This window comes from Acomys minous (assembly GCF_964271855.1).
Source record: "Acomys minous genome assembly, chromosome: 16".
Taxonomy (NCBI): domain Eukaryota; kingdom Metazoa; phylum Chordata; class Mammalia; order Rodentia; family Muridae; genus Acomys; species Acomys minous.
In genome coordinates this window covers 33,791,784-33,809,550 of record NC_140498.1, presented here as the reverse complement: position 1 = coordinate 33,809,550, position 17,767 = coordinate 33,791,784, and the positions used below count along the sequence as shown (strand labels likewise).

At 46.0% G+C, this 17,767-nt stretch overlaps 1 protein-coding gene across 21 annotated transcripts in view; it reads right to left on the bottom strand.

The window, feature by feature from the left end:
• Nucleotides 1-17,767, bottom strand: part of TENM2 (teneurin transmembrane protein 2) — a 1,331,021-nt gene that overhangs the window by 61,742 nt on the left and 1,251,512 nt on the right. For all 21 annotated transcript variants that reach the window (XM_084761228.1, XM_084761214.1, XM_084761230.1 and 18 more), the window contains 3 exons: nucleotides 9,683-9,893; nucleotides 4,154-4,273; nucleotides 755-1,016 (listed from right to left, as the gene is read on the bottom strand). In XM_084761228.1, coding sequence (XP_084617354.1) covers nucleotides 755-1,016; nucleotides 4,154-4,273; nucleotides 9,683-9,893 — 593 coding nt within the window. The remainder of the gene's footprint in view (nucleotides 1-754; nucleotides 1,017-4,153; nucleotides 4,274-9,682; nucleotides 9,894-17,767) is intronic.

Below are 17,767 nucleotides of genomic sequence, written 5' to 3'. Positions count from 1 at the left end.
TCTACTACATCAAACACACCCTGGCAGGTTAGCTGTTTGCAAGCCAGCACAGCACGACTGTGAGCTGCCTCCCTCGCCGAAGCATCATACCTTCTGTGGGTGTATGAACCCCTTCTCACGGCTGAGAGAAGAAAAGAAAACCAGCCCAAACTCCATCCTACGCCATGGAGTGAAGGGACTGAGGTTATGATTTTTGGATTAATAATTATTCTTGGTCACTGTAGCATTTCTCTAAAAAAAAAAAAAAGCTCCTCACTGTTCGTAAAAGATGTAAATAAGAACAGCAGGCTTTATTGCTAGCTGCATGCAAGGAGGCCACGAGAGGCTGTAATTATATGAACCTGCAACTTTCACTGACAATCGGTATAAAGCAACAGGGAGGCAGTAATGTAATATGCCCTCTGTCCTAACACTGATGTAGATCATTAAAGCCCCTCTTATCATGTATCTCTGTGACTAACAGGAACAAAAAGCAATTTGTAGGTGGGCTGCACATATGTAGGTTGTTTTTATTTTATTAAAAGCTCTCGTGGCTGCCAAAGTCTTGAGCAACTATCTGCAAATATTCCAAATGTCCAGGAGGGACTCAAACTGTCACCTGCAGTGGCTATAAATTCTACGTTTGGTTTCTCGCCTATGATATTAGTTTCTGGCTAACGGCTAATCAACAGAGATGACGGGAGAAAGTTGGCCTGATGGGTTTGGCTTGGGGACGTATGGAGAGCATTTCCCATGCTCTGGAACTCGTGCCTACCTGGGTCTCAGGCACAATGGGGTTCGCTGCTGGGGAAGCGCTGAAGAAGGTGGACAGAGGGGAGGAGATGATGATTGGATCAGGCCGGACAAAGCCACTGAGGTCACAGCTGGGGATGGAGTTCTCCTCGGTCTTCATTACCAGGGTGTCCATGGCATAGAAACTGTTCCACGGCAGCCACACTGTGCGCTCCTGGCTCATGAAAGGGGCTCGCTCGAAGTGCAGAGTCAAAGCGGCACCCCCATTGGCAATCAGGTCGAACCTGGAGAGGGGTCAATAGGGCTGATAAGAAGGGTAGATTCACCTTCGCCCTCCTTGCCTAAGAGGTCGGGAGGTAAATGAGCTGTCCTGCAAGCTGCTGGTTATGTGGATCTAGGCAAGTTACCAGCCCTTTTTGAGCCTATCAAATTCACCCACCATTCACCTATCAAGTGGGATTGATGGTATTGACCAGGACACTGTAGCAGAGGATGAAATACGTGTACAGGGTAGGGGATAAGCTAAATCCAGTCTGCCACCTGTTTTGAGAACTGGTAACTAAGTGTGATTGGCACTCATTTGCTTATGTGTCCTCCGTGGCTGTACTCTTGCCATGAAGACAGAGCTGAGTCATGGTCACCGAAGCCACACGGGCAGCCGAGCCTAAATGATTCACTCTCTGGCACTTTGAAGAAACTGCTACTTGATCCTGGAATAGAGCATTCAGTGCTAAGACTGAGAGACACGTTCGTCACTAGCCGGGTTACAGTCATTCATAGGATGTAGGCAGGGCTTGTGAGTACATGCTGCCAGCCTAATTCCACCATGCTCTCAGAGATGTAGGCAGTGCTTCTCCAACCACATCCCTGCTTGTACCTCAGGAGCTAGACGGAGATGCGCTGCCTGTGGAGTTAAGCTGAGGTAGCTCTCCTTGGTTTAGGGAAAGGGAGGAGGCTCGTGCAGAGATGCACCCTGACTTTAAGCTGCACTCCCCTGGACTCTCATGTGTGTCCGGGCAGTAGTGTTTCTGTCTTGCTCACTCCAGAATCTCTACTATGCTGTGCCATAGTAACATGTCAGTGAGAATATACTGAATGCAAACTCACAGACCGTGTCTCTCACCCTACTTTGGTTCCAGGTTTGGTGATTTTTTTTTTTAGCAATATATAATGAATGGATAGGGTAAACAGGAATATTAAGGGACATACTGGAACATGCAGAGGGCAACTGTTTGCCCTGGAGTTAATTTGCTTATGTGCTTGCTGGCTATCCCCTGATGCTGGAGACAGTTTTGCATTTGATACACAGGGGAGTCAAAAGTTTTGGAGCACACTTGCAATCTTGGTAATTTGCAAGCGGTGGCAATTGTATTTCTAGTTATAGGCAAGCCTGGGCTACACAGTGAGATCGTATCTAAAACAACACCAACCCCAGTACCAGTACCAGTGCTAGTACCAGTACCACTGGCTCGAAACAATATTGCTCCTGGCTGTTCCTGGCGGCACGAAAGAATCAACATGAAAGTTAGTGGTCCATGCCACATCTCTAAGGATGTGTAATTTCTGGGGTTTAATCACAGATTTATCTTGGCACTGTTATTGCTTTGCAGCCAGAGAAATCTGAAGAGCTGGGATGAAGGCCTGGAAAGATGAGGTGGGAGGTGGATTTGAGATATAAGTAGTCAGGAAGTACTTGAAAGGGATGAGAGAGGAGAAGGCTGGTTGTAAGTTTAAGGCCAGACTGGGCTATTCAGGAAGACCCTGTCTCAAAAACAAAAATAAAGACAATCGAAGGAGCTAGAGATATTGCCCAGCACATGTGAAGCCTGGCGTTTGATCTCCAGTACCATAAAAACTCAAAACATCAAAACAAGCAAGCGAGCAAGCAAGCAAGCAAGGATGCAAGCAAATAAAAGCCCTTTAAACAAAAAAGCCAGGCATGGTGGTACGCGATTAATCCTAACCCCCTAAAGACTAAGGAAGGAGAATGTCACAAATTTGAGGCCAGCCTGAGCTATATAGTAAGATGATAAAAAAAATGCTGGCCTCTAAGGGTAAAAAGAGCCAAAAGCCCTCTACCTAGGGCACAATCCTAGTACTTCCACAACATCTGGGGAAGAGGTGAGTGCATGAGACACCAGACATCTGATGAATGCAGATAACCTCACACCGCCAATGATTTGACTACTTCGCAGTTTTTCAAAGACATGAAGGCAGCACACATTCGTTAGTCAGTAGCTTTTGAATTGTCATCACTTCCTGGACAGTACAACAGTCTCTTGCAATTCAGGGTAGCAGCAGTGAGCCCCGATTGCCAGTGGGCCATGCCACTGCCAGGGTCATGCTACAGAGTTCTGCATTGTTCAGCTTGGGGGTGTCTCATAGTGTGTTCATTAGGGAGATGAGAGACGTCATCACTCAGGGGTCGAGAGTCAATGGGCTCTTGCAGCTTCAGTGTAGGGATGTGAGGGTGAGCTGCTGGGCTGGTAGTTTTCTTTTAAAACTACTGAGGGTAGGCTGCCTTAAACCATTGAAAAGAAGGCTAGAGTCCTTCTTGGAGAGGGAAAAAAAATCAGTTCTTTCTTCATGAAGCAGCTGTGATTTCCCAGAGCATTACATTTACAGTGACACTTTCTTTGGGAGAGAACGTGGTGTGTGGGTGTGTGCATGTGTGTGTGTGCATGTATGTGTGTGTGTGTGTGTGTGTGTGTGTGTGTGTGTGTGTGTGTGTGTGTGTTCAGTCCAGAGCGGGTGTTTTCCCCTTTCTACCGATGTCTTTTCTTTTTCTTGTAACTTTTGACTCTATGCCCAGTGGATTTAGGAAGCCACGGAGCTTTCATCTTCGTGGGGACTGAACGGGTGCGTGTTCCCAATCAGAAGATAATAGGGGAAGGTCGCCTCCTTCACACAGCAGGGTGACTGCTAAATGTACTTAATTAGACTTCTCTGATTACAGCCCACCCCCTCAAAACTGTAGCGAAAATAACACAACTCTTAAAGCCGCAGATGAAAGCAGAAGGGAAGCGCTGCGGGACACTGTGTCGTGTGGATCCCTGTCACCCTGCACTGCCTTTGATTTAAAATAGGAGTTAGCTTCTAAAAGCTACCTTCCCTTCCTTTTTCTGGAATCCTATCCACCTCCCTGAGTTTCACAAGGAGTGGCAGTTACGTGACACGGGAAAAGAAGGGTGGTGGTTGTCAGCTACCTTGGAGTGTTGGCTTCTCTGTTTGTTTTCTGCTTAGAATGTCACACTCACAGCTATGACATGTTCTGGAAGTCTTCCCTTGAGGTCTGGGCCAGTGGCAATTCCAGTGCACCGGAAGAAACTACTTGGTTCCAAGCCAACAATACTGTCACTCTTTTTGCATACACGCGTGCTCCTTGGTACTTGGTAGGTACGGCTCCCACAGAGCTACTTACGTGCCATCCTGGCGAGTGATGGTGTAGCCGTATTTTGGGTACTTGACAAAAGACACATTCACACCCACCAGAGGGGTACCATCTGTGGTCACCACTTGGCCTCGGATGAGAGAAACCAGGCTGAGAGAGAGAGAGGAAAAACAAACCAACAAACATGGGTGTGTGAGAAACACACATGGAAACAGAAGCAAAAGGCTTGCTGTGTTTTACTTCCCTGCTGTGGCTGCTTCTTTATTCTTGCCTGGTACCTAGACTGGGAGAAGATCTTCAGCAATGGATGCTGGCTACACACAGGCATACCTCATAGAGAGGTGTGGGCCAAAGGGTGATAACTCAATGCTTTCTTTTGCCTAAGCACAAGAACAAGGACATTCTGGGAAGAAATCCTTGGATAGTGACGCCTGGTCCCTGGGCTGGGCAGTGGAGTCTCCTGGGCACGTTCCTTTAGCCTTGGCCTTGCTCCATTGCTTGATGTCATTTGGCTCCGTTTGGCTTGAGCTTCAGGCTGCTCCTCATCACTCACGTGTGAGCCTTGGCCTGGCACAGAGAGTATCATGCCCGGATGAGAGCTTCCCCATCTGGCTGCTCATTTCCTAATTTGGCTTTGGAGCAAGGCCATCTTACACTTCTCTTAGAGGCTGGGCTGCCAGGGAGTGTAGAGGAGCATACAGAGGTTTGCTAGAACCCCTCCCCCAACACATATAGACCACGCTTTGCTACCCTCAAAGAGCAAAATTTCTTACAATCCCCAAGAACCTTAGGGAAAGAGAATATTTCAGATATTGGGGAGTGGGGAGTAGGAATATTTTGAAATCTGAGTGCACTCATTTACAAATTTCTCTTCTATCAAAATCCTGCTGTCTTGGGAGGAAGGGTGGCTGAAATCCCGCCCTCTTCCTCTCTCTGGTGTTAATCTAATACTCTTTTCTCTCTAGAGAACAGTAAGTAGAATTTCCGCAATAATCATGATTTCCAGCTATCTGGGAAATCCTATAAAGCCAAGAGTAGCTACAACACGGCTTGACTTTGCCTTCCTAAGATACTTAGGACCAGAAGTGCTTCTGTTGTCCTTCTTTGGAATGTCTGCATACCCATAATGAGCTATCTTGGGGGTAAGGCCCAAGTCGAAACATTCAAATCATGTATGTTTCATATACGTCTTATAAACCTGCCCTGAATGTAATTTGATGCAGTTTTTTTTAAAAATAACTTTGTGCATGAGTCAGCTTCATGAGATGGAATTCTGTGTTTGGAGTGTTAGGCTGGTGTATAACAGGTATTGGATTTTGGAGTGTTTTAGATATTTCCACATTAGGGATGTTCAACCTTTGATGTAAACAAATCTCAAAAGCTGGAGAAATGTGTATCTCCTCTCCCAGAAATTTTTTTTGTCTTCACGAAGAAGCAGGACTATCTATATTTGCTCTGAACTGACCATACTTGTTTTTCAGTTGCCCCAAATGGCCTTGGAAATAGGGCCAGTTTGGTGAGAGCAGACAGCTCTTAGGGCTCCTGGGTTCCTGGCTACACTCCTAATTTCTGGACTAGGTAGTCCAGCTGACCTGCCCTTTGCCAGGATCTTGTCAAAGATTTTAGGAAGAGGCTTCCTTTGCCATGGCCAGGTGTCCTGAAAACTGGAGGGCTGAGCTCTCCAAGCACCTCTTCCTATTAGCAATACCTCCCACTGCTCAGCTCCAACCCTTTGATGATCTGGGGGTGTTTAGACCGCTCCACTGACAGCTCTAATTGTCTGCCACTGGCTGCCTAACAAATGAGTCCCACTTCTAGCTGGTTCCAACCACGGTGCTAGGGTCTTTTGAAAGTGGAAAGCTAATTTATGAAAATAATCCTTTTGTTCAATTCCATTTTCTCTAAGTAAGATTCCTTTTAAGGCCTCACCAGACACTATTTTAAAATCAGCCAGTGTACACTGATGACCACAAGGTACACAACACTCGTGATGTGAAAACCAAATTGGGAGTGTGTCCCATCACGGCTTTTCTCCCTTCTTTCCCCCATAACTGCTATTTCTTTTAAATCCACCCCATAGCATAAGGCTTTGTGGTGCGCCCAAAGGGAAGGAAAGGGGGTCTGACTAGATGTGATCTCTCCCGTTCCGTTTTTCCATTTCCCCATTGTTGCCGGCTTCCCATCGTTTCTAGGCAGCCGGCTTGCAGAAAAGATTCAGCGAAGGCATGCTATCGGCTCATTTCTATTTATGATTATCGATGTGTAACAATTATCACATTATCTAGATAGTGAGGTCTGCTCCATAAATTATAGTGGTGGGGCCAAAGCATCTTAGTTATTTTTGTCTGCCATTATCCAGGGGAACGCCTTTGTAGAAGTCTTGAATTAAGTTCTTCTTTATTCCTAGCTCTCCGTCCTTCGTTATTTGTCAGGCGATAATGCACTGAGATTCACATGCTTACTGAACTTCGCCCCGTGTCTTGGAGAACTATTTTGTCCTTCTGAATTATGTATCTGCACAGAGATGCCGGAGAGCGCTGCCTCATCAAACTCCCAAACAGCCTCCTCTAAAGCGACTCTCCTTCTCTCAGGTCTGTGTGCTGCTTCAGCCCCCTACATATCTTTGGAGTCTCTGTTGACTCCACTGTATCTTGGCCCTCCCCCCAGGATGCCTCCCCGGAAGTGGCAGTTGATGGTGGGAAGGTTAAGACAGTATCAGAGGGGGGGAGAAAAACATGAAAAGGAGAGTATCAGTAAGTGTCTGGCTGAGGCGAGACACTGAAGTGCTAAGTAGGGAGAGCATGGAAACAGACTGAGGTTATTAATAGTGTTTACAGCCCATGCAAGCTACATGACCCTCACCAAGATGCTACAGTGGAGTGGAGTGCAAACCAGGCACATGTCTTCTTGAGAGGAATTGTGTTCACAGTGGAAGGGAAGCACACGCTTGGCATTGCCTCAGAGCCAAGATTTAACAAGCAGAAAACATCTTTTCATTTTGGCCAGAGATTTGTGCCTGACTCTGTCCCTCCCTCTCTTTTCTTTTCTTTTCCTTTCCTCTCCCTCTTTTTTTTTTTTGAGACAGCATTTCACTGTGCAGTCCTGACTCCCATGGAACTCACTATGTGGGCCAGGCTGGCTTTGATCTCACAGAGATCTTCCTGGCTCTGCTCTGCCTGCCTGCTTGTGCGCGCTCTCTCTCTCTCTCTCTCTTTCTCGCTCTCTCTGTCTCTGTCTTTCTTTCTCTTCCTCCCCCACTTCCTCCCCTGTCTCTCTCTCTTTCTTTCTCTCTCTTTTTGAGGCATTCCCCCCTTAGAATAAGTATTAGCATTACTACGTGTTACATAGTAATATTATGCTAATTTTGCTATTCATGAAGATGAGACTCTTGTGCCTACTATGACTTAGGTAGGAGCTCAGGGGGGAAATAGCAGAAGACTGGGGTTATGATCTCTTCTATAATATCACTTATTTTTTTCTGATTTATGTTTAGTAAAATCTGAACCTATGGTGACCTGTTGAAGAACTCTCACATTCAAAGGAGCTGTTGAAGGCACTGTGTCATGGTGTGTGCCTGTAACCCCAGCACTAGGGTAGGAAGGACAGGAGGATTTCTATGAGTTCATGGCCAGTCTGGCTTGCGGTCAAGGAGTTCTTGCTAGTCTGGGCTTCCTTCCTCCTGACCCAATCAGGCTTTTATAGTGAGTGAGACCCTGTCTGGAATAAACCACAGACGAATACATAAACGGACAGAGTTGCCCATAACTGGGATTGTGTAGCTTTACAGTAGGTGTCTGCAGGGCTGGAGAATTGGCTGTACCTCTGCCCAGCCTCTAGGCTCTCAAAGCAGGGATGGGGACTTGGTCCCAGCCAGATGATGCCTTTCCCCCAGATTTTGGTGAGGTGACTTCTAATAGTATCACCTGTGAAGGTAGGGGCTCCTGACTTTGCTGAGAGAGGAAGTGCAGTGAACAGCTTATTTCCATGGGTACTTTTGAGCCTAGCTGAGTGAAGACAGAGGGTGGGAGAGCAAGAGGAGGTGGAGGGTGTTACAGTTTGTGGACATGTACTGTGTTCTAGTATATTGTTGGGTTGGGTGGCTACGGTGAACCAAAACCTACTGCATCCTGGAAAGGGATAAGCAGATTTTTAAATGTTTTCAGTACAAAGAAATGATAAGTATTTAAGATGAGAGATATCTTAATCATCCTGTTCTGATCATTATACAATGCACATAAGGATCAAACTATCACGCTGTACCCCATAACTAGGCACCATTATTACACGCCAATCAAAAGTAAAATAAGGGCTGTCTGAAAGGGCTCAGCAGGCAATGGTGCTCATTTCCGAGCCTGGCCACCCGAGTTTGATCCTGGGACCAGTCTTTCGGCAGGCAAGAATCAACTCCTACACTTGTCCTCCTTTGACCTCCACCTATGTGCTATGGCACTCCCCAAAGTAAATACAAATATAAAACAAATTGTTAAAAAATTGTAAAAGGAAAATAAAGGTCAAAAAGCAGAACCTCAAACCCAAAAGAAGTCAGAAGGGAGATGGCAGGATGGGAGGGTACTAGAAGGGGACATCACTTTCTGACTCATGCTCCTCAAACCTAGACGCGGACTGAGGGAGGAAGCAGTAAGCAGCGTGTATTTTTCTCATGTGAAAGAGCAGAGAGATGGGGTAGGGTGCCCTCAAAGTCTATGGCAACCTTTGTCACAGTGGCATATGCCTGACATCTGGATTTGGCTAGGGAGTCATCATATATGCCAGCTAAGGGTCCCCTGCCCCTCTAGTCCTCCTCTTATCTCCCCCCCCCCCCCCGCCCCAGTGAACACAGTGTCTAGAGGACAGAAGGGCGTGGGACGGGATGGTGTCTTATTGTCAAACCTGCCCCTTGCCTTCTTCTCCAGGGTGCAGGTCTGTGAATAGATGGTCAAGTGGACTACAATATAAATCCGACTTTTGACCTCCAAATATTCATAAACTCCAGATTACCGAGTGAGAGTTAAAAAAAAAATCAACCGGGAAGAATTCCGAGACTTGGGGAGAAAGGCTTGGGCCCTGCACCTTGAGCACTACAGGGCATCCTACGTGGGGGCTTGTGTGAGTACCACAGACAACATGCGTAACATCATCCTAGGTGCTCAACAAATTCCTACAACTGGCATTACGTTGACTGTAAGATGCCACGAATGATAGGTTATGTTATCAAGTTAATAACAGCTTTCAAAAACACTCCATCGGATCGACTAGTTCAGTTACGCTCAAACAAAAGCCTCTCTCTCAGAGGCATTAAAAAAAAAACACACACAGGGATTTAGATAATGACAAAAATGTCATAAAAGAACGGATCATAAAAATCATCTCAAAACTCAGAATCAACAGGTATCAGAATCAACAGGGCTGAAGGTGGTCCAATCCTGCAGTTTATCATCTTCAACACCCTGAGGCAGTTTCCAGCAAATAAGTCCATGGAAAAGACAGAGAACGTCCTTTTGCTCTAGTAGAAAAAGGAGTGGGGACCTTAGTGGCCCACAGGGACAAAGGGGCACCTACCTGCTATTGAAGGGGTTGTCTCCAGGAATGATGTGGGTGCTGTCCTTGCCAGCTAAGAGCTTGATGCGATCATAGAAGGACTTCACTGCAGGCCAGTCTGTCTGGCCTTGCTGAATGATGTCCAAGGGGTCCCGGGACCCGCGGCAGAGCAGACTGTTCTGACAGGCTGACTGCAGGCAACAGTCAGGGTCCAGACAGTCCACCAGGCCATCTGGAAGGGCAGAAACAGAGCCAGGTCAGAGCACTGCGTGGTACCACGCCCCATGGAGATGCTGAGAGACACTAACGCGCTGGTTACCATCAAACCTTCCTATGGGCCTTATAGACTGGCAGGTTTCACACAGCAGGCCTCGAATAACTACAGCTTCCCCCACACCCAGAAAATAAGCGATGGAAGAAAACAGCTGAAAATATTTAACAGTGGTTTCTCTGGTGTGGGCCTCTTTCTTTGTTTTAGCACATTTTCCTAAAATTCCTTCTTTTTACTACCACAAGCAGATATTATCAGAGTCGCTGGGGATAAAACCCTGAACCTTGCTTTTAAATAATGCAGTATAAAACTTGCCTAGAGACTGTCCCCAAGGGCCTGTGCGGATTGGGCCTATGTACACCAAACAAGGTGTAGGATTCCATCAACCTTTCTCCCTTGGAGAAAACTGTCCCAGCCTTCCTCCACCTAAACCAGGGAGGGAACTCTTGGCAGGATGGAGAACCAGGTGCTACCAGTGCCACCTCTTCAAGGAAGGGTGGAAGTGGCATTGTGTGACAACCAGGAGAAGAAGCCACTTCTGCTCTGTCTTCCTGAGCAGGACCCTGTGACTGACTTTTCCTAGATTCCCACTCTTTAGCCTCTTTCGTAGGCTCCTCTCGCTCCCCAGCCTACCACAGCCCACACATTGGAGTGCTGTCCATGAGCTGGGAATGGAACTGTAAGCGCGGAGTCATGGCACCTGTCCGGAAGGAGCTGACAGTGCAAGGGAGAAACAGACAAGATGACTGGCTCCTTAAAGCTCAGTTTAGGGGTGTCCACACCCCCTATTTATACATTGACCTTCTAAACCACAATAAGAAGGGGCCTTAGGATGGAACTAAGCCCTGAAAGCTTATTAGTATGGAGACCCCACTAAGTCTTCTAGCCCTCTTTCTTCCCTTAGGGGATACTGAGAAGGAAATGGGCCATCGTCAGACACTTAGTCCCCCAAAGCCTTGACTTTAGACATCCGTGGGAAACAGATGTCTATGGTGTAAGCCACAGCCACTATGGTGTTTTTTTGTTATGCACTGATTGGCTTTGCTCCTGCCCTGGGCATCTCGGGTCCTCCAAGAATGGCTTGTGTTAGATGCCCACAGATAGGATCAGGGGCCTTCCTCAGGCCTCCCTCCCCATAGACAGTCTCCAGGGGCACTTCAAGCATGATTCTCAGGTGACTGTAATGGATAATATATTTTAGAAACCATTGTTGATGACGCTAACTTCCTTGTTTGGGAATTAATTATGTCTTTATGCTTGCCTCCCTGTGGAGAAAAGAACTCAGTGAAAGATGAACAGGGCCTTATTAACTTCTGTGTTTATGCTGCACTCAGTGTCCAGCAGAGAACAGAACACTTAAAAAATGTTTGTTGAATGAGTAAACGACTGTATCCCTATTCTTCACACGTCAGAGAAGGCAGAGGACCAGAGTGTTCAGGATAGGGTTTTTTTTTTTTTTAAATTCCCTATCAGAATGAGTTTTTCGATTGAGCATGTGGTGGTAGGAGAGCTTGAGAGTAACTTTGTTGAAGCCTCCTGGATTTGATAGCAAGGCATTTTGGGTGGGAACAATTAACATCATAAAAGTGTGCTGTCCAATCACTTGTCCAGGATTGCTGAATCAGAGGCCTGGCTGTGGGCTTTTAAATTCACAATGTAATTTTTTTTTTTTTTTTTTTTGGCATTCCCCTTTCCCTTTGGTTTCACTAATGAAACTGAAATATGTAATTTCACCAAAGTTCCTCTGTAATTTAGCAATTAATGTACAATTAATTTAATGCATTACTTTCTTTTTAGCAAACAAACAAATTAGGAGGTTGCATGTTTTGCTTGGCTTTAAATTACTGAAACTAGCCTCTCATTTTCCACGTGGGCAAATGCTGCTGGTAGGCCTCGTAACACATTTAGATTTACAAAATTTCCTAGAAACGCAGACACAGGAGGGTGGGCAGGCAGGCACGATATAAATTTAGAGACTTTGGAACTAAGGCTCTGAGCGGCTCAGCCCCATGTGCTGGCTGAATGTGTGGCTCCCCAGAGCCCCAGGAAAGCGGAAGCCCTAGAAAACAGTGCTGGAGGACCGACAACATCTTGGCAGCGGGCTGATGATCCAGGAACACAGTCCCGGGTCTGCGGTCTGATCGTTCAGTGTGGATTCAAGGGGCCATTGGCAGAACAAGGAATAAAAGGAGGGAAAAAAAAATAATTGCATCAAATTCTGCCATGAACATCAGGTCTGCGGACTGCTGCACTAGACAGAGGGAATCTACACAGAACGCCTGCTTCAGGCTTTAAAAATAACCCGCTGAGATCTGCACTTCTATTCAGCAGCCTGGAAGCTTCTCAGGTGAGAAGAAAACCACTGTTGTTAGCGCTATAGATTTCTTTTAAGGTCGCCGGCCTCTTCCCATTAGGAGCTCCATCCATCTCTGGTGGCCTTGCCCTCCTACAGCTGGGAAGGGCTTCTTCCTCCCCTAGCCCATTTACCCACCCACCCCATAGTACTTAGCTTGAGGACGAGTATGCATCTGGTTGAAATAATACCAGGAGACAGTTTTCCCATTAAGCACCAAGCATTCTGGCCCCCCAACTGGCAGGCTGTCACTCTTTCTGGGCTGGCCACTACCTTCAATTTCCCCCTGTTTTGTTGATACTTTTTTTTTTTTTTTTTTAAATCTGAGAGCTCAGTCTGGCAAGGGATGGCCTAAACACATCAGCAAAAGCAGAAGATGAGTACAAAGGGAAAAAAAATATGATCTCTTGCCTCATATTTACATTTCTCTGCTACGTATGCCTGCAGTATTTGGGGGTTTGGGTGTTATTAGGCTTGCTACATACACTATGCCTGTAATGACCTCCTCATGCTGTGTGATCATTGGCTGCCGCCCCACAACACTTTCTGAAGACACCATGAACTTTAAATTGGCCCACCAGTCTCCCAGTGGCCTGTCAGTCACGAGAATCGCATCTTTATGCTAGCAAGCCCCTTGGATGGAGTCTGACATTGCAATCTTCAGTAAATTACCCTGTCACTGACAATCTTGCAAACAATCAAGCAGGCAATCAAACCGCTCTGAATTGCCGGTTCAGGACCCGAGAGACCAAGACGTCTCCACCCAGCAGGGCAGGAAGCCGCAGGCCCTCTGATGACACTGTCCTGTTTATTTATTTATTTATATACCTACTTATTTGCTTGGCTATGTGTGTGTGTGTGTGTGTGTGTGTGTGTGTGTGTGTGTGTGTGTGTGTGTGTGTGTGTTTCTGGGGAGGGGAGGGGTGGTGGTGGGAGAGGTTTGCAGTGACCCTCAATGAGACCTGCATTCTGACTCAGCAAGTGAGACTCCCCAGGTGGCCCGTGGTGTTGACGCATCTGTTCATACACCCCATCTGCCTCAGCTCATTCTGTGACACATGGCCGTGGAGCCCACTCTAGGTCCTTTCTGTCAGAACTGAGGCTAAATCACAGCTTTGGCTGGTCTTTCCACGCACACAGATCATATGATAATTGGACTGGCATTTTCCGGGGAATGTGGGCATGAAGAATCTTTCTGGGAACATGATTGAGCCCATTTACTTATTTATATTTTTAATATTAATTTAATTAAGTCCAGTCCCACTAAAGCTCTTAAAATAACTTTTCTGTTATTTTCTGTTATTGTTTTGATCTTGAGTAACCTAGACTGGCTGACAATACATTCTGTTTGTAGCTGAGGATGACCTTGAATTCCTGATCTTCCCACCTTTCACCTCTCAAGTGCTGGGACTGAATTGTACACTACAACAGTGACCTTAAACTTAAAAAAAAAAAATCACAGGGCTGGAGAGATGGCTCAGGGGTTAAGGGTACTGACTGTTCCTCCAGAGGTCCTGAGTTCAGTTCCTAGCAACCACATTTTTTGGCTCACAGCCATCTATAATATGATCTAATTTCCTCTTCTGGCCTGTAGGTATACATGCAGCCAGAGCACCGTATACATAATAATAAATAAACAAATCTTAAAAAAAAATCACTTTTGATAAGAAAATCAGAGAAAATCTTCCATGACAATGTAGTAATCTGAAGTGAGTTCTTTGGCTTAGAAGTCCTAACAGAGGCAGCCACACACCCCACACAGAGTGGGAGGTAAGAACCTGCTGTGTGAAGTCAGATGGATTTGTGGTTGAATTTCATCTTCTGTGGCCTCTTCCCAGCTGTGCAAGCTTGGGAAGATGAACAACTTTGCTGAGGCTCAGTTCACTTGCCTTTAAAACGGAATTTTATCAGGCTGGGTGTGGTGGCACACACCTCTAGCCTCAGCACTCAAGAGGTAGAGGCAGGAAGATCTCTGTTTGAGACCAGCCTGGTCTACATAGTGAGTTCCAGACCTTCACTCTAACAACAACAACAACAACAGCAGCAGCAGCAGCAACAACAACAACAACAACAACAACAACAACTAGTTATAGTGTATATGCTGCAGCATTGTGAGATAAAGAATAACTGACGTGATGTATAGAATATCCTTTTACCATATAGCGCATGTTTAATCAACTATAGGTATTACCTTAAACAGAAGTTCACTGAAATTTTAAACTCATTCTGTTTATAAAAACTGGACAAGAAAAGAAATCAGGTTAATACCCCTTTCTATTTGGAGTCATTCATTAGGATGGACCCCGGGTTGGTTAAATCTTGGCGTGTTTGCCCTGTTTCAAATAATGACAGGCTAGGAGTGACTACCAGTGAAAACAGACGCTATGGACGAAGCAGCATCTTCGCCTTTTAAGATGTCGAATCTTCACAGCAGCTTTGCAAAGAAGAGAAATGCAACCTTGAAACGTCAGACTGGGTACTTGAGTTTTGAGCCTCAGATTGGCTACTGTTCAACTCCTGTGGGTGATCAACTGCCCTGGGCCTCTCATCTCCCTCATGCGCTGAGTGGAGATGACGGTGACGATGTGAGGAAGTGCTGTTTAGAGAATGAAATCAGCTGATAACGTCATCTGGGTCTGATGTCTATATCCATGCCTTCAACTAAACTCAGATAGAAATGAAGCCACACCTACGGTGGTGACGTCTGGACCAGGCACATGGTCCAGCCTGTTCCCTAGCCATTACAGCAACCACTACTCTGTATACAGCATTTACATTGTAACAGATGTCATCACCAGATGTTCTGGCAGGCCTGTCTAAGCACTTCCCCATGAGCTCTGTGCAGATGGGGATAACTCTAACTGTGGCCCAACACAAAGTCATACATTAAAAAAAATTTTTTTTTGTTTGTAACTTGATCGCCAAACTATCAAAGATGGACTCTGTAAATGATGTTACACGGCAATGTCAAAATGGTGGACACCCCAGAGCAGGATTCAGGGAGACAGGAGGAGGCTACTATGCAAATGCTATACTTTTGGGGGGCATTGGTATCTATGAGGCCCCAAGTGCCCCCATTTGTGGATTTTGAGGAATGACTTGTGCCTGGTACCACAAATGCTCAGAGATTAAATTTTTTTTTTTTTTTTTACCATCATCAACATTCTATAGAGGAAGAAACTGAAGCTCAGAAGGCTGAGTCCATCTTGGAAACGGCAGCCAATGATAGCATCTCCATTACTGGAAAGAGATGCTTCTTTACTAAAGAAAGTCAGAAGAGACAGTACGTGGCTAGTTACCCAGGGGAGCCAATCACTTTTGAGGGCCTGACTACTGTTCCATCTGGGAAAGAACTGGTATAGTTGACATGGGCATCTGAAAAGGGATGAACATGAGAAACAGTGCCTAGGAATTCATTCCTGGAGCTATGCTGCCAAGAACCGCCCCCCCCCCATTCACCTGTGAGACTCGAACCATCACATTGAGTTGACATGCACCTTCTTCTATGGCTGTAGGCTTGCGTCAGCTATCCCCAATCCCTACCTATTTTGCTCTGCTAGATTTTAAAAGGGGCATCTGTATAGTCTAGAGACTTCACTGCAAACTCTTCTTGAATGCTTTACCAAATAAAGACGAGCTCTGGTTTGTGGCGAGCGGCCCTGTGTACACAGGGGAACAGCCATAGTCAACATTTGAGTATTTCAGAGTTGGTAAAACATGTAGTCTACCTGTTTGCCCAAAAGGGGCTGCTGGTATCTTTGACCTGTATCTTTTAAAGTGATGGCACTAGGATGTGACGATGCTTATTTCGCTTCTTTTCCTCTTTGATCTTTGTAAATTGGGGGCTTTGGGAGAATCTGGTTAGAAGCTTTTTGTTCAGTTTTGTGGCATCTTGTGTTTCCCACAGCTTGGTATACACGTGACTTCCTCTTTGACCTGCACACACTACACAGCTTTCTTAAGCATTAAAGGCTTCAGACGAACACCTGTGTTTACTTTTCTCAGTTTTGTCATAAGGTAGCACAAACTGACCTCAATGATTGAGTGCAGGTGCCATGGATACTCCGTGGATGTCTACATACAGCCTTGGTTGGAGCCTGGTGGAAAGTTCAGACTGTGAATGGGCAAGGCCGCTTAGTGGGTAATAGCACCTGCTGTCATCCTGATGACCTCGGTTCGGTTCCCAGGACCCATAGGACACAAGAAGAGAACCAACCTCCATATGTTTTCCTCTAATCTCCATGAATGTGCACACACACACACACACAAAATAAATAAATGTACACTGTTTGGAAAAGCTCAGATTTTCACACTGAAACCCACTGTTGTCAAGCCATGGGTTGAAAAGATGCATTGGAAGGATGCACTATCATCAGTCTATCTTTCCTAGTCCTTGGACCAGGAGGCTGTGTAGAGGATTGGTTGAAAACATGGGCTTTGAAGAGTACATACGGATCTAATGGACAGGATGCTCAAGAACAGACACAATCAATTATGATAGGTTAGGAATTATACTCTCCTCCACCGGGAGGCATTGGCTGGGGAAAGGCCCTGGGGAACTTTCTGGGCACTCTACACATTTTTGTTTCTCATGTCCAACTATAGCCAACTAGCTATACAGGCGATTTCAGAAAGCGGTGGTAACAATGACGGTATCTCACAGGAATATCGGGTGATCAGCCAAGATGAGACACCGAGGACGCTTATAAGAGTGGGCACACCTGGTCACACACAAAGAGCACCAGAATCACTGCTATTTCTTTTTTTATCTTTCTTGCATTTTCTGGGAAGAAACGGTTTGTTTATCCACATGGAGATTGATTTTGCCAATTTTCCCCTTAAATAAAATGCAGGTAGTGTGGGTTACAAACCCAGGAAATCACAGGGCTAATGATGTGGCAGTGATGAGAAAGCAGTGGGAAGAAATGCACTCAACTGGGCCAAGAAGAACTTTGGTGCTTTGTTCTGCAATGGAAATGAAGGAGGAAGGGCATGGAGTGTGTGGTCGGTAAGGGCCCTGACAAAGACCGAGGCCTCCTCTACCCTGGAGTGTTAGGGAGATGGCAGCCATGGAATGGATTTTGCCCTGAAAGATAGCTGAGCTCGGGCAGCGTCATCCTGAAGGACATGGGACCTTCAATAAATATATTTTACCCAGTCTTCTGTCCATAAAAGCAATCCCCTAGGAGTGAACATTGCTGGGACAACCCAGTCTTTATGGGACTGCAAAGGGAATACTGTTTCCACCCACAGAAGCTGTCTTTGGCCCTTTGGAGCTGCTGGCCACCAGGTCCTAAGCTGATGTGCAGAGGTAGTGCAATGGGCATTGAGAAACTTTTGCTGAAAAGCATTGACTCCTCACTGGAGCCCACAAGGTAAGCAAAGGCTGCATGAAAGCCTCCATTAGGCATCTTGTTAGCTTTGGGGGTTTCACCCTGTCAAAACATACCTGAATTTGCAGCCACACTGGAAACCAGAAATA